The sequence below is a fragment of the Protopterus annectens genome, chromosome 17.part0, assembly GCF_019279795.1.
Source record: "Protopterus annectens isolate FY-2018-M chromosome 17.part0, PAN1.0, whole genome shotgun sequence".
NCBI lineage: Eukaryota > Metazoa > Chordata > Ceratodontiformes > Protopteridae > Protopterus > Protopterus annectens.
Window position 1 is genome coordinate 314,092,981 of NC_056751.1, and position 17,306 is coordinate 314,110,286.

The window sequence follows — 17,306 nt, forward strand, 5'->3', positions numbered from 1 at the left end:
ATTCCCATGGACCTTTTTCAGACTTAGCCCCGGAGTGCTGTCTGGTTAAGTGACTTGCTTAGAGTCACACAGACAGTGGAGGCTAAGGGAATCAAACCCTGGACCAGTGGACCACAGGAAACAGCTCATTAAAAGCTCCTTAGTCTTCTGTGCCAACTGCCACACTTTGCCTTTGAGGAAAATCCTCCAAAGTGTGTTATTTTTCTTTGAAATATGTGCTGATTTCTGTGAGAAACATTGTTTTTCATAGAAAATGTTTGTTTTATAGGACTGTTTTAAGGCTGTCTGGTCTGATAGACCATTTTCTGTCTATATTTAACTTTTAATGTTTGTGCTTCTTTTAAGCTCTTTTTGCGGAAAAGCTTGTGTTTCTTTTGTAGGACTTACTGTGTTTTATTGGGGGCAAGTGTGTTTTGTGAGTATCATTATTTATTTTGCCTGTGAACTCTACTTTTCACAACTTACCTGTCACCAGTTCACTGTAGCTGTGCTAAGTAGGAATCATGCTTCTTTTTCAGCAGAACCATGGAACAGCATACCAGTCTTACAGTTCTGCCTTTTCCCAGACCCAAGGGGAAAAAAAAAACTTCAAGGGATCTCCTGCCACCCAGTGGGCTCAGTCTGTGCCTCAGCTGCTATGGTCATTACTAATACCTCAGATCATTCACTTTGATCTCTGGATTCCTCTGGTGTATCCATTTCAGCAGCCATGGATCAGGGGTCAGCCATGTGCTTTGTGGGTGTTCAGGTACCCTTGGCAGGAGTGGAAGAGTCACTCTTGTCTGTTTTAGTGGAGAGTACATCCCTCTGTAGCCAAGCAGTCTAAGACACCTGTTCCCTATGGTGAAGCTCCACGCAGGAGTCATTTCCTTCTAAGGTGTGTGTGTGTGTGTGTGTGTGTGTGTGTGTGTGTGTGTGTGTGTGTGTGTGTGTGTGTGTGTGTGTGTGTGTGTGTGTGTGTGTGCATGCGTGTGTGTGTAAAAGTAAGAAGCAAAAGGTTAAATATTTATCTTCCTCAGACTGTTTTTTTTTCTTGTAGATAAGGAAGAATTTATTGTCTTGGCTTTAGGTTTATTGTAGGCATTAAAACCTCTGAATGGTGACTGGAATTTTTTTGATAATAAAAAGTCAGTTCCCTCATTTTCTGAGGAATCCCTGTCTGATCATCAGAAAAGCAATTGGGAAAGGGCATCTTTTAATTTTTCTGCCCAAGTACCTGATTCTGACTATGAGAAAAGTGTTTCCTTTGAGTCTCCTAAGGAGGAATTTTCATTTTCTGAAACTTTCTAGAATGAATAAGATGTTTTAATGGGAACAGACTATTACTCCAGCTTCTTTGAAGAAATAGTGTGATTTATTGCAAGTTCTGCTTTTGTTATGAGAAGGTTTGCTTGGGTGTGTACACAAAATTTTCCGAATTTGTTAAGACTGAAATTTTAAAATTTTCTTTGGATAAGGAGGTTTTGTTTGGTCTTTTTGCTACTCAGATACTCAGTTTGTTGAAAGAGGGAAATTGATTAAGGGGATTGCTTAGCTTTTTCAACCCTCCTCTAAATTTGCAAACATTTTTGCTGCATACTCAGGTTCATTTTCAAAAAGCAGAATAAACAGACTCAACAGGCTTCTAGCAAGCAGATGCACAAGAAAAAGTGGCAAAAAGCTTCATGGAAGAAGGAGGGAACCTTCCACAAAAAAAGGAGGACTGTCCAGTTCATGGAATGAAGACTGGAGCATTTCTCTTCCCCTCCTGCCATTATCTTAAACCTGTCCCAAAACTTGGTTCTTCACTTTACTATTTGGCCTCAGATTGTTTCAGACTTCCCTGTTTCTTCCAGTCATCAACCATGTTTTATGTGGGAGTCATAGAATGAGTTCCCTCAGATTAGTGGGGAAAAGTTTTTAATTCAAGAATTTTTGTTGGTGCCAAATAAGGATTCCTCTTGCAGACCAGTTATGTAACTTTCTTTCCTAAACCTGTTTGTGAAAGTTCCAAAGTTTAAAATGTTGTTCTTACAAACCTTGTTACCTGTCATTCCTCCTCTTATTGTTTTCTAAGGTTTTGTGTGTCTGGGTTGCACTGCCAGTTTTCTGCATTACCCTTTGGGTTATCTACTGCTCCAAGGGTGTTCACACTGTCTTCCTCCTGTGATAACCCGTTGCAGATGGCAGAATATTTACAGTTTTCCTTATTTAGAGGACTTACATTTGCAAAGTCTTTTTAAATATGTCAGGAGTCCCTTACATGGATTGGAAATCTCCTTCTCAATCTGGGATTCCAAGTCAGCATTCAAAAATCCTCCTTGACTCCTTCTCAATGGGTAGTGCTCCTAGAGTGCCTTCAGTGTTTTAAGGCCTAGACTCTGAGCCTTATTCCTTCAGAGAGTCCGCTTCATTTAAATCTAGGATCAAATAACAATAGATGTTCGAATTTCACACTGCCTCAGTGGCAGCACCCACCGAGCATCCCTCTTATTTTTTATATAGTTCATGGTATCCTACCATATTGAGTTGTTGGTTGGCTTTGCTTATTTGTGTTAGTGTTTTGTGCCTGCATATTGGTTGGATCCAGTGTTTTCCATTTTTGTCTGATTCAACTCACAACCTGTCTCAGCACCTTTAAACCTTGGCAGTGACTCCTCTCCTACCCATAATTCCCTCTCCTTCCTCAGAATACCTCAGTTCTCATTTGCTGCCTGAACCAGTGGTCACAATAGCTCTGATCTCTGTTTCTAAGATAAGTCTTTCTAAAATATTGTTATTTCTTTTAACCTTAGCTGGTGCTTTGCACCTTTGCTTCCCTACCTGTTGTCTTTTAGGTGACTTTAGTCACCACTTAAATTTAAAATATATAGACAAATAGCCTTAGATAGTTGTTAGCAATCTTTAGCTTTTAGAATAGAGTTACTATTAGAAGTAGTTATGGAATATCATTTTTCTTCTGTATTTAACATAGTAGCATTTAGATCTAAGTGTGTTGTGTTACCTTATTCCCTACTTATAGATTCATAGGTTGGTACTAGGCCATCAGCCCTAGGGGGCCTATACAAGCCTAGCCATAACAATTCCCTGGCTGTTTCTTCCCACACTATTTACTTCCCTGGACCCCTGTCTAGCAGGACGACTGACGTGATCCCCAGGGTGAATTTCCTTTCTCCCATCCAGTCGTCAAGGTTCCTTTTGAAGAGGGCCAAAGAGGCACTCTGTTTGATATGTATGGGCAATCTATGATTAGTCATCTTCATTTATTTGGTTTATTACTGTTGCTGCACAGTATGGCTGATAAAAATTAAAAAAAAAAAATCTTCTACATGAATGAAGTCTTTCGGCTTTTCCCGGTTAGGAGTCGCCACAGCGGAACTCCGGTCCGCTAATATTTGGCAGTGGATTTTTACTGTGCCGAGTTGCCAGCCCGACGCCCAACCTTCAAGGAAGGCACACCCATTCACGCATGCACCTACCTGCATGTCTTTAGACATCACTCGACCATGGGCAGGACATGCAGACTCCACACAGAAGGCGCTCCAGCCGAGAATCGAATGGGAGAATCTATTGTGTGTAGTCACAAAATTCCTCCACAAGACCTCCACTAGCTTTGTGTCTACTGCTTGGGAGTGGCATATTTGGACACAGACTTCAAAGGATGTACTTCATTTGGCCACAAGGTCCTTCAAAGTAGAAGGGACAAGTTAATTTTAAAGGGTCTTCTTTCATCCCAACCAACTTCCATGAGTAAACAATGACATCCCCTTCTCTGTCGATGTCTAAAGAGAAGGAAAAAAACTCTCAAAACAGAGTCTACTACAGAGTGCAAGACTCTAAAGAAAGGGCTCAATAAAGCCAAAAAATTGTCTCCTGACCTAGCAGTTTCATTGGGTCTGGCAGCAAAACTGACAAAATCTTTGGATCTGAAGTCCTCTCATTCTCCTTATCCCCCTGCACCTTTTCCCCCCAGAACCAGTTAGTCTTTGACTTGCTTTTCTAATACTGCAACATTGGTCCAGGGCTTTCTTGATCTCCTCTTCTTCCAGGTCTGTCTGTTCTTCGAGGAGGCTTACTGAAGCTGAATGATGCCAAGGTTCCTACAAATGCATACATAGTTGAGGATCCTCTTGAGGTCCGTCTCACTCAGGTCAAGCCAAGAACAGTACTAATGACCCCTTCACCAATGACTCTGCTGCAGGTTTGATCTTTGGAACTGAAGCCCCCAGATCTGAACATTCCTGGAACACCTGTGTTGACACTAATAATGCCTTCCACTTCAGACTTGACTCTGACTTTGTCATATTAGGATAAGAGTTGGAGCCAAAGCATTGGGACTGGTACCCAAGGGGATGGGTCAGTTTTGAAACTTTCAGATCTATCCCTCCCCCAGGAGCCTTGACAGCAAAGCTCTGATGTCAGAGCCAGAGCTGGGGCAGGTCAGGGCCTCTGGCGCTATCTCTGTTCCCCCATGAGATCAGTTTTTTCTTTGGCATTCGAGGCTTTCCAGCTGGTTCTCTCCAAGCCAAGAGAGGAGGTGTCTCCATCTTATTCATATCCATCCTGACCTCCTACGTATACTACTTCGGACTCCACTTCTTCAGATCAACAGGGACACTCAGTTGCCAAAAGCTTCAGGGAAGTTCTATCATTGAATTCTCAGTCTCATTTGGACCTGTCGTCAAATGTTATCCAATGACAAGTCTATAAGAAGCAAACTTCCAAAAGGAAGCTCTTAGATTCATCACCAGAATCTATCACAGAAGACAGATAATTGGATGAAGGGGGGGTCCCCTGTATCCTTTTGGAGATGTCTCCTTTAGTGAAATCTCAGAACTGATGAAGCAGAAAGGGGGATGGTCCACCAATATACCCTCTGTGTAAGAATCCATGCTCCTGGAGGCTTTTGGAGCTGGCTCTTCTACTGCCTGAGTGGTTTCATCTCCTCCTGACACCCCGCATTCATTTGGGGGCTCAGAGGGCCTGGAAGGAACCTGATACAGCAGAACAGACAAGATTTTGGCAGCATCAAAAGATAGAGTTCACTGGAGTAAAGGCTCTCCTGTAGATGCTATGGTCGTAGCAGTACCCACAAAGAAAGAGCTCTCCATAGAGAGTATATCTGTCCACCCACTCAATAGGGAATCTAGTGCTGTGGACAGTTTTGGCAAATGGACTTAACACTTCAACTTTTTTTCTGAGACTGCTGAACTGTGTTGCTCATATTACATGTTTCCAAAGAGAATTAACCAAGGAGATCAGCAATTCTCTTTCAGGTAATTTGTGTGTGGATATCCAGAAGAAGCAAGCCCCCCTGCACCCTCCGCTACTTAAATATACCAACTCCGAGACCGCACTACATTGAAGTAAATAGAAATTTCCCCTTATGGAGATTTCCATTTACCCATTCAACATTCTGCACTTTCGGAATTCTTGTGTTGACAATGTCAGATTCGACATTGTCTGCTTTCGAGAATATAATAGGTAACAGATCATATCCACAGAGTTGTTAGAAGAACATCTTTTCTTTCACCGCCAATAGTTGTGGTTACCATGAATGCATCTGAAGTAGTTTACTTCATTTTATCTTCAACCTGTGGGTCTTCGGATCCATACTGGATCCGACATGGCCACTTTTTCCAGCTACAGCTCTGAGCTCTATGTTCCTCCCCTTACCCATAATACGCCTGCCTCCCTTCTCCCTTCAGATCTCATTTGCTGCCTTTGAGGAAGCAGCATGGTCCAATCTCCATTGCAGTTTACAGTGTAAAAAACTCTTAATTTTTTATACCTTTCTAGCTATCCTTCTTGTTTCTAACCTTTTCTGTACCTTCACAGGTTTATCGTAGTTGTGTTCTGGTAGGCTTTTCTATCTTCCTCCCCTCTTTTCTTTCTTGTGATAGTGTGTGTGTGTGTTGCTTGAACAGGCTAAGGCAAGGCAGACACCCCAAAGCCTGGGTTCAGTAGATGCACAGAGTGTGGCCATAAGCTTTCCCCGGTGGATGGCCACACTCTGTGTGTGGTTTGTTTGGGGGTGGCTCACCTCCAGTCCCCCTGTCCTGTTTGTGCTGGGCTTAACCCCAGAGCTCTTAAGGACAGGGGGGACAAACTTATTGTGAAGGGCCTGTTGCCCTCCACTGCTGGGACAGACGTCCCACCTTCTCCTACCAAGAAAGCAGCGGGTGCTGCTTCCCCTTCCCCTTCCTCGCCCTCTGGGATTCACCCTCCCGCCAAGAGGCCCAGGGAAGGGGATAAGGTCTAGAAGGACCGGCCTCGCAAGTGCTCCCCTTATTGCTAATTGGAGGCCGTCCCCCCGCCAAAGACTAAGCCTGTTTCCAGGCCTATTTCACCTCGGCTTAGGTCCCCAAGGTTCTCTCCTGAGCCCGAGGTTAAAGTTAGCTTGTCGCCCCCTAGACCCTCACCCTACTGGCTCTCCCAGCCCACTTTGGTGGCGTCCTCCCGCTCCACCCAGAGCCTTTCGGAAGTGGAGATGGACAAGATGATGCGGAGATTTATCCACACTCAAATCCAGATGGGGGTCTTGCCAGGGCCTTCTCCCACTGGAGTGGGCACCTTCCAACCAGTTTTCAGACCTATTACTCCTTCTCCAATCCGACCTGCAGTATTGGAGCTGTTAGACCCAAGGATGGTCGGCGCAGATGGTACCATGTACCTCAATGCCGGCCAGTGCCTTGAGTGTGTCGGATCTGACTAGATCGGATCCGAGCTCTCCGAGCCGAAGCCTCGGAGTTGGATCCGAGGGGGTGTTCTCTGCTCCGAGCTTGTCAGAGAGAAGCATCCCTCTCGGCGTCTCGGCTCTGACTCCTCTGTCGAATCTGGGGTAGCGACTTCTGTCAGTTCAGCCCAGGAGGTCCGTTCCCCCTCTGCATTCGACGTGGTGGAGAGGGTTCTCACAGGGTCGAGGCTTCTGACTATTTCATCTTCAGAGTCCTTCCAGATCCCCCTGGTCTTGAGTGCAGGTCCATCCATCTTGCCCTCTCAGGGACAGCCCATAGCCGTAATGCCCCAGGACGTTCCAACCTTGGAACAACTCAACCTCCTGAGGAGGGCCCCCCACAAGCATACATGTAAAAGGAGCACTTGGACTCTCCTCCAGAGTCCCTTACAGAAGACATGGACCTGGATGAAGGGGAAGGGTCCCCAAGATCACCCCCCGAGGATGTCTCCTTTGAAGACATCATGGAAATCCTACGCCAAAGAAGGGGTGGTCTGACCCAAAACTGACCGCCGACGAGTCTGTGTTTCTCGAGGCATTCAGCTCGGGCCTGTCTACCTCTTGGTTGCCCCCTCCTGCCAGTCCACTCGTGGATTTGATTACATCTAGGGCATGGAAGGAGACGGACACTGTAGAGCCAATACTCAAGTGCCTGGACAAGACCCTGAGCCCCCTCACTGACAAACTGCACTGGCACAAGGGGTCCCCAGTAGATGCTATGCTGGTGGCAGCAACCACCAAAAAGGAATTCGCCCTGGAGAGTTCCATGGTCCACCCGCCTGACCATGAGTCGAGGACATTGGATCACTTTGGGAAGCGAGTCTATGCTTCAGCAACCTTCTGTGTGAGGGCACTGAACTACATGGTGCACGTTGTTCGACTCCAGAGAGATCTCTTCAAGGAAGTCGCGGAGTCGACCCCAGGGTCCATGTCAGCAGAGGACAAGAAGGCGTTCGATGCAAGAATGGCCACCCAAAAATATGTAGCCAACACGTCCATGATTTTGCTCTCCAGTGCGACAGAAGGAGCTGTACGGGTGGCTGGGTTAGGGGTTGCCATCCGGCATCACACCTGGCTCTGCTTATGTCAGTTCTCAAAGCCCTTCAAGGCTTCTTTCACCAACGCCCCTTTTGATGGTTCCTCCCTCTTTTGGAAGACAGTCAGAGAAACTTTAGTCCTGAGCGAGAAAGATGGGAAGACATTGTCTGCTGTTGGGGTCCACTTCTCCCTGCCTCAAAGGTCCTTTTCCAGGAACCAGCAAGGCCAGAAGAAGATGTGGTTCCAAAAGTCTCAGGCATTTTCCCGGGTTGATCAGGACTCGCCGTTCCCCAGAGGCAGAGGGGGATACGACAGATGCTGACCAAGAGGCAGAGGGGGTCCAAGGAATTTCTGGTCCCGAGAACCTTTCTCGGATAAACCCGGGCAGCAACCCTGAAGGATTGCCTGGCTGTCCATCTTTGGAGGCAGTCGGGGGACATTTATCACTTCACCCACTAGCATTGGAGTCCATCACTACAGATCAGTGGGTGTTGCGAGTCATATCCACCCCTTTCCACCAAAACCCTCCCGGATGTTCCACCCATGCAGCGGGAGGAAGCAGTAGTACAGGTAGAATCACTACTGAGAAAACAAGTCATCCAACCAGTCTCCCAAGACCAGTCCAGATCTGGGGTTTATTCCAGGTTTTTTTAGTGCCAAAAAAGACGGGACCTCAGACTAATATTGGATCTGTCCCAGTTGAACCTGTCAGTAACCAAGACAAAATTCCGGATGGTCACGATTCAGTCTATTCTGCCTTATTTACAGGACAGAGACTGGATGTGCTCGATCGACCTCCAGGATGCGTACTATCACATCAAGATGCACAGGTGCTCCCGGAGGTTCCTTTGCTTCCGGCTGGGGGCCAATCATTACCAATTTTGAGCCCTCCCCTTCAGTCTCACCACTGCCCCCCAGGTGTTTACCAAGGTAATGGCAGTGGTAGCGGCTCACCTGAGGCTTCGGGGCATTCAGGTCTTTCTGTACCTAGAAGATTGGTTCCTTACCGCCCCCTCAGAGCATCTACTACATCAGGCCAGGGATGCTTTTTTTCAGTTAGCCAACAAGTTGGGCATCACAATCAACATGAACATGTCTGCTCTTCAACTGGTCCAAGTTCTAGATTTCATTGGGGCACAGCTGGACACAGTACAATCACAGGTGTTTCTCATTTCAGACAGGTTACGCAGCTTGAGGCTACATGTCTTACACATCCTTCAGAACCAGTTACCAACAGCCAAATCGGTATTAAGAGCCATAGGTTCTATGGCGGCGACGATAAATCTTCTCCCCATGGCATGCCTTCATATGAGAGTACTGCAGTGGAGTCTAGCAGTACAGTGGTCGCTTTTAGACTTTCCCTTATCCTTCCCAGTGAAAATTTCAAAAGTGTGCAGGGACTCCCTTTGGTGGTGGATTCTGTCCCCGGATCTACTCAACAGCCATCCCTTTCAATCCCCTTTACCCCAAACCACGGTGACCACGGACAGCTCCTGACTTGGGTGGTGGTCACTGCTCGGGAAGGACAGTCCAAGGCACGTGGTTCCCTTCCGAGACCTATCTGCATATCAGTGTTCTAGAGATGAAAGTGGTTCTTCTTGCATTGCAGGCCCTCCATACTCATCTTCCTCTGGGAACGATTGCAATTCAGACGGACAGCATGTCAGTGGTCTGTTATATCAACAACAGGGGGGCACCAGATCTTATCCCTTATGTTGGAGGCCATGCGAGTGTGGGAATGGGTGATCTCCACTGCCCGTTTTCTGGTGGCAACGCACATCCTGGGACGGTCCAACATTTTAGCGGACAGGCTCAGCAGATCTATCATGATGCTTTATGAGTGGTCTCTGAAGTCTTCAGTAGCAGAGCAGATCTTCCTAAAGTGGGGTTGTCCTTGCAGTGATCTCTTCGCATCTACTACCAATGCAAAATGCAGCACGTTTTTCGCTCTGAACCCCCCTCTGGGGTAAGTCCCCAGAGATGCTCTGATTCATGCTTGGCCTCCTGGGCTTGTCTATACTTATCACCCTCTTCCCCTCATCTTGACATTTCTGCAGAAAGCCCGAAGGCTGGGGAGCACTGTGATCCTCATAGCCCCATTCCAGCCTCATCAGGTTTGGTTTCCCTTACTCAGGTCTCACCTAGTTGTTCCACCATGGATCTTGGATCCGGTCCCGGATCTGCTCTCACGTCCCTTAGGTATTCTTTACCCAGATCTGGATAGTCTGAAGCTCACTGCTTGGCTGCTCCGGTTCCCATGATTCTTAGGACTACCAGCCTATCTTCTCCCGTTAAATCCATTCTGGTGGCGACTCATTAATCGTCCACCAGGAAAGTTTATCATAGTAAATGGAAATGTTTTTCTATTTGGGCCATGGAGAGGTCTTTGGACCCTTTCACTGCACCACTTTCAGCTGTCTTAGATTTCCTAGCTAGCATTTTTCATCAGGGTGCTCATTCCTCTACAGTGAAAGTTCAGCTAGCTGCCATTTCTAACTTTCATGTTGGGGTAGACATGTCTTCACTGGCTTCTGCTAAACTTTGTAAGACCTTCCTCAAAGGTGCCTTTCTTCTCAGACCTCCTGTTAAGGACCCCATCCCACCGTGGGACCTTACTTTGTTGTTGCAGGCATTCGTTTCTCCCCCCTTTGAGCCTGCAGCATCTGTGGATCTGCAGTTTTCGACCTGGAAAACTGCCTTCTTTGTTGCCATCACATCTACTAGATCAAAACCCCTTACATGATCTTTCACAAAGATAGAATATCGCTACGCAGTAACCCATCCTTCCATCCCAAGGTAGCTTCGGAAGTCAGTATAAATCAGATTATTAATTTACCAGTATTTTTTCTGAACTACCAGAATAAAGGGGAATACAAATTGCATTTCCTGGACTTACATAGGCAGTTGAGGTTGTATCTACACAGGATTAAACCTTTCCGCAAGTCTGATCAGCTTTTTATGTCCTGTGCCAAGCCCTTCTTTGGTAAACCTGTCTGAAAAGTGACTATTGCTCACTGGATATTACAGTGCATTGGCCGGGTATATTCATATAGAGGTTTGTCTCTTCCAGGAAAAGTGAAGGCTCATTCAACCTGATATTTGGCTATGTCAGCCACCTTTTGGTCTAGGGTCTCTTTGGATGATATTTGCTCAGCTGCTACTTGGGTCTCATCTCATACCTTTATCTGTCATTATAAACTGGATTTGGTCTCTATGAGTAGAGCATTCTTTGCTCTGCAGTGCTCCGGAATCTCCTTCCATGAGGGCTTCCCAAGAGTTAGGTAGCTGAGAAATCTGTCCCACAGGTTGAAGATCAAATGAAGTAAACTACTTCAGATAAAGAAGTTATGTACTCACCATAACGTTCCACCTGAGTAGTTCTACTTCATTTGTCTTCAACCGTTCCCCCCCCCTCCTTCCCCCTAACCTTATCCTTTGAGATTTGACACATCATTTGTACCAGACAATTGTTGTTGGGATCTTTGGTTCTATTAGGGCTAAAGTTCTTTTGTGATGTTGGTGTTGGAGGATAAGGTGTTATTAGGTCGGTTATCTGTTATATGTTAGGCAGCAAACTCGATCTGAAGGAAGACAGGGGCATTATGGGTAAGGGGAGGAGCATGGATCTCAGAGCCGTAGTTGGAAAAAGCGGCCGTGTAGGATCTGATATGGATCTGAAGACCCACAAGTTGAAGACAATCGAAGTAGAACTACTCATATAGAATGTTATGGTGAGTACACAACTTCTTTTTCCCTTTTAGGGTGGGGGGGTCATTATGGAGGGAAGACTGTTTAAGGTACTTGACACCATTAGAGACTGACTTTCACATCAATGTCCTGGAAATGAGAGCAGCCCTATTTGCACTGCAGGCTTTTCAAGACTGTCTGCTAGTGGATGTGATTTCAATTCAGATAGACATGTTGGCAGTCTGGTATGTCAATAAGCATAGAGGAACCAGATCTTATCCTTTATGTCAATAAGCCATGAGAGTGTGGCAGTGAGTGATATCTTCTTGTTGCTTTCTTTTAGCAATGCATATCACAAGAATTTCCATTGTACTAGCAGACAAGTTAAGTAGACACATTTTTTTTCCTCTTGAGTGGTCCCTCAATCAGACAGTCATGAAGGAAGTCTTCCACTACTGGGGCCACCCTTGCTATGACCTGTTTGCTTCCTACCTAAACAACAGTGCAGCAGTTACTTCACCCTAATCCCTCCTCAGGGTCAGTCACTGAGGGATGCTCTGATCTACACTTCACCCCCTTTTCCATTGATCACGAGATTCATTCAGAAAGCCAGAAGATGCAAGGCAAAAGTAATCCTCATTGCCTTGTATTGGCCTCAACAAACATGGTCTCATATCTTTGATCTTACCTCCTAGATCTCCTATCCCATCCATCCAGGCATCCTCTCTCAGACCCAGAGACTCTGAAGTTAACTGCTTGGTTCATTCAATTTTAATGCTGGCCAGAGATGCCAGGTTTTTAGACAACTTCAAAGACGTCTAGCACCTAGAAAGTATATTGAAGTAAATGGAAATTGTTTTCCTTTTAGTCTTCAGAAAATGGTTTATTCTCTTTTTCTGTACCCCTTCTTTTCATTTTAGAGTTTTTGTCAGAATTGTTACAAAAAGGTTTTAGCTTTTCCACTATCAAAATACAGCTCACAGACATTTCTAATTATCTCAAAGGGTACAATGAGACTCCTATAGTCTCTTGAAAGGTCTTTAAGGCTTTTCTTAGAAGTACTTTCCTTCTTCAACCCCCTATAAGGGACCCAATTCCTCCTTGGAATATTACAGTGATGCTTCAAGCCCTTACACAACCCTCCTTTGAACAAGCAGCTTCTGTAGGCTTCTTGTTTTTAACATGAAAGACTATCTTTTTGGTAGCAGTTACCTCTGCAAAGAGAATTTCAGAGTCGCAGGCCCTTTTATGCAAACTGTGACACCTGTTTTTTCATAAAGACCGTTTTTTCTAAAACCGAATCCCTTCTTTATTCCAAAGGTGGTATCCGAATCCAATGTAAACTATTCCATTAATCTACCAGTTTTGTTTTCGAAGTTTTCAAATAAGGGAGAATATATATTGCATTTGCTTGATGTTCACAGATAGCATTGCTTCTGTCTACATAGAACTAGAAGATTTCAGGAAGTCAGATCAATTGTTTGTTGCATTATCCAAAGCTAAACTACAATATGATGTTTCCGTTGTCACTCTTTCAAGATGACTCTTGAATTGTATTGCATTTCTTTATCAAAAATTGGGTTTATCATAACCAAGAAACTGACAGCTCATTTGACAACAGCAGTAGCAGCTTCCACAGTTTTCCAGTTGATGAGATTTGTGATGCTGCCATTTGGTCTACTGTCCATACCTTTGTGCCTTACTATAAGTTGAATGTGCAATCCAGATCTTGTACCTCCTTTGGCTCTGATCTTCTCAGGAATAGTCTTCCTCAGTGTTGCCCAGGCAAATTTGGTAGCTAGGGAATCTGTCCCAACAGTTGAATCAGATGTAAGTGGACAACATTGGATACTAAAGTTATGTACTCGCCGTAATGATAGATCAGTGTTGTATTTTCATCTGATTCAACATTCCTCCCTCCTATCCCCCCTACAAATTGATGCCTCCTGTACTTTGAAGAAAAAGATGGTATACTATAGGAGTTTTGCTAACATAAGCCTCAACAGGTTGCTTCTTTTTTATTACATGGGAACTCCTGTTTGTATTGGACATGGTCTTTAATTGGGTCAAATATAGGAAACATATATGTGTGTGTGTGTGTGTGTGTGTGTGTGTGTGTGTGTGTGTGTGTGTGTGTGTGTGTGTGTGTGTGTGTGTGTGTGTGTGTGTGTGTTATGTTAGCCAAACTGATCTGAGGTATTCTGAGGAAGGCGAGGGAATTATGAGTAGAGGAGTCAGAGAACTGGATCTGAGTCAGATCCGAGTCCCAACAGTTGAACCAGACATAAAATGCTCTACAAGGATGTATTGTTATGGTGAGTCCATAACTTTTGTTTTCAGGCAGTTCTTGCTTCTGGTCCTTCTTGGTTCTTCTTACTTGGCAATTAAAAACCTGAATAACTGACTTTCTGTGGGAGGAGTTATAACAGAAAGTCAGAGGAGGGGATTCTGACCTCTGGAAAGCCAACTTGTTTAAAAGATTCAAAACACAGCTTTCTTTTTAATAATGGGTCAGATTAGTGTTGTGTAAAGTGGTACAGTGATCACCCTGGTGTGACTACACTTTTCTTGTGCTGATAGATATACACTGGTCAGAATTTTTTATGGTAATGACTTTTTATTTTGTAATCGTAATTTACATCATTTTGCCATACCTCATGAAGCTATGTATACCGACATTAAAACTGAGGTCATCACTATTGTACCTGATGTGTATTGTTGTATAGTCTTTTGGAGAATTATATTACCCACTTTACAGTTGTCATCGTGTTTGGTTATCCAGAGCTCATTTTCCACTTTTTATATATCAGAGAGGAGTAGTCAAAAAATAAATACCCCAGTACAAAGCTCTGTGGGATACCACTTAAAGATTCCAATTAGGACAGACAGGTGACCTCCTTTTATTAATGTGAGAAATATACAGCACTTAAAAAAGAAGTGTTGCAATTATTATTCATTTATGTTTTTGTGTAAATTAAATAAAAAAATACATTTGAGTGTTTTTATATTCAGATGTGCCAGAGTGTCTGTATTTTTTCCATATTCTATATTTTGTGTTTATTGCATTGTGCATGCATTTTTGATATGTTACAAAGCTAGTTAAATGGTCTTTGTTAAAACATAGTGACAGTAAAAATGTTCCTGTACATTTCCCTTAGTTTCAAGTAGCTGAAACTTTAACCGGACAAAATGAACTGGTCAAAGCTTCAGCTTATCAAAACTTAAAAAAAAAAAAATTTTTTTTGCAAGAGCGAGCCCCACATCACTAGGTTGGGGATTCTTCCATACCTCACTTAAATATACTAAGTCCATAGTGCTGTGGAGGAAAGACAAAAACTCTCAAACAACTCAAAGCTTTTGACATTGAAATGGAAAATGCACTGGCAGTGATTTCCTCTGTCCAACAGAAGTAGAAGAGTTGAAGATAGATGAATTGAAGTCAGGAAGTTGAAACTTTGTTACTAATCACTTGACAAATTGATGGGTAATATGCATGGATGACTGATTATTGGCAGCTACTAAAATTTCACTGTTTTAAGATTTCTGCTTGTGTATCAGGAGTAGTTTATGTATTTCAGATATTTGGAGCAAGCTTTATTTTGCTTCAGCTGCTACATTTAAAATGGCATGTGAGGCAGATGAGCTTTGGGCAAGTCACTGCTGTTTTATACTTTGTTTTAGAATGGGTCACATATGTTTGCAAAGCTGATAGTTCTGTGAATTTCCACAGTGACAACAAATAAATAAATAACTCTGCTCAGCTGTCACTTCTCATTAAGTACTATTTAATTTAAGATGAGGACCGATAAAAACATCTTTGAGATAGTTTTAATGTTCATAATGGATAGTTATTATTGCAAATCTACAGGAAGTTGTGTAAACATATGTGGAGGATACTGCTTCTTATGGAAATATGTAATGGTAACAGGCAGAAAATTAGTCCCTTGCATTACCATGTGATATTGTTTATTAATATCTTACCTTTCTTTTCTGAAGGTTTAATTTTATGAATAAACATGGAAAATATGAAGTTCAGACATTGCAGTGTGGAAGAAGATGAATGCTGTACAGTTTTTCTATGACCAAGAAGCTTCTGTATCCAGAGACTTCATTCTGACAGATTTTTGTATTCTTTAAGGAATAAGTATGTATCATTGTACTGTATGTAATGTTATGTCATATGTCAAAATGGTCTTGGAAATTTTGTTTACATGAGTTAATGACATTTCTGCCATTATGTATTATTTGTTAAAAAGCATGTTAAATGTTTATTTTAATAAAGAAGTTTCTGAAAGTGTATTTGTTGGAAATATTTTTTGTAAGCACTCTTTGTGCACTTCATTTTGGACTGTAAGATAAGTGAAATGTTTCAGTTCCCTGTCAATAAATGGATATTTTGGGCAGCATGCACTTAGGACTTATAGTTTCCAAAAAGAACACTATGTGATAAGGTGCTGTAAGTTGCTTTCTTTTAATAAAGAAACAACCTCATATTCTGTAAAAACCTCTCCTGATTTTCAGAAATGCTGAACTTAGATCAATCATTGTCTTCTTCTTTTTCTTTTGGCTTTTCCCGGTTAGGGGTCGCCACAGCGGATCACCTGTCCGCTCATGATTGGCAGTGGAGTTTTACGGTGTCGAGTTGCCAGCCTGGCGCCCAACCTTCCAGAGAAGGCACACACATGCACGCACTCACTCACACCTAGAACCAATTTAGAGTGTCCAATCCACCTACAGCATGTTTTTGGAATGTGGGAGGAAACCGGAGCACCCAGAGGAAACCCACGCGGCCACAGGGAGGACATGCAGACTCCACACAGAAGGCACCCCAGCCGAGGATTGAACCAGAGAACCTCTTGCTGTGAGGCGTTAGATCAATCATTGTATTCTTCTTAAAAATAAAAGGGAATTGGCAATTGATTTGAAAACAGTACTTAACATTTTGTGATAGAGGTTAGATTACATTCATAAAAAGGGAGTTTGACCTTCAAGTATTAAGCAAACGATAAGCTGTAAGGATGTAGTATAACATAAACTGTGTAAAGTGGCTGATGGAGTAAATAAGAAAAAAATACCAGTTAAAGCCATGATGGTATTAGTGTAAACAATGTTTAAGGTATTCTACAGGATAGGCTTATTTAAAATAATTTAAAGCTCAGCACATTGGACAAGAACCCTATTTTTTTAGGATGAGCAAATTGCCAAAGAGCAAACTTTTTTTTGTAAATGCAAGCCGAAATGTGTACCTCATCAGGCTGTGAGTATTAACTGAGTCTGTGGTGAAGTTACTGTAATTGAGACAAATGCACTTATTACTATAACATTTGTTTTTATACTTTTACATGATATTTGAAAGGTGAAAACATAGGACAGTTAGCAATTTCTGAAATGGTGGTTAATTATAACATGTATTTTTTTGTACACTGTACTATAGTAGGGTTTTTTTTAACATTGCTTTTAACTGTTGAGGATGACCGCTAGTATTTTATTGACAAAAAGAATCAAAATCCATTTTGAAAAATCACAAGCTTTTTAATATTAGCATTATTTTTTTTAATTCAGGAATGGTGCAGTTTAACTTAGGTCTTTGGAACTGATTCTAAAGGTTATCTAGTAGCCAGCTGTCAGAGTTGGGTTGAAGTTACTGTAACCGAGTCAAACACATTTATTAAATTAACATATTTTAGCATTTTTAAATGTTATTTGAAAAGTAAATGTGTAACAGTAGGTCATTTAGCAATTTCTGAGATGAATGTTAATTATTATTTATTTTATTTAGTACCGCACTACATTTTAGGTATTCTTCATAAAATTGCTCCTAACTTTTAATTATGACAGCCAATGTTTTACAGAAGAAAATCCCTGT

General features: G+C 42.9%; 1 protein-coding gene across 1 annotated transcript in view; it reads left to right on the forward strand.

The window, feature by feature from the left end:
- The window catches only part of LOC122791433 (bromodomain-containing protein DDB_G0280777-like), a 1,939,725-nt gene extending 1,923,986 nt beyond the window's left edge, over positions 1 to 15,739 (forward strand). Inside the window, exon 15 of the mRNA XM_044059175.1 lies at positions 15,437 to 15,739. Coding sequence (XP_043915110.1) covers positions 15,437 to 15,442 — 6 coding nt within the window. The 3' untranslated portion in view covers positions 15,443 to 15,739. The remainder of the gene's footprint in view (positions 1 to 15,436) is intronic.
- Positions 15,740 to 17,306: the final 1,567 nt, after the last annotated feature.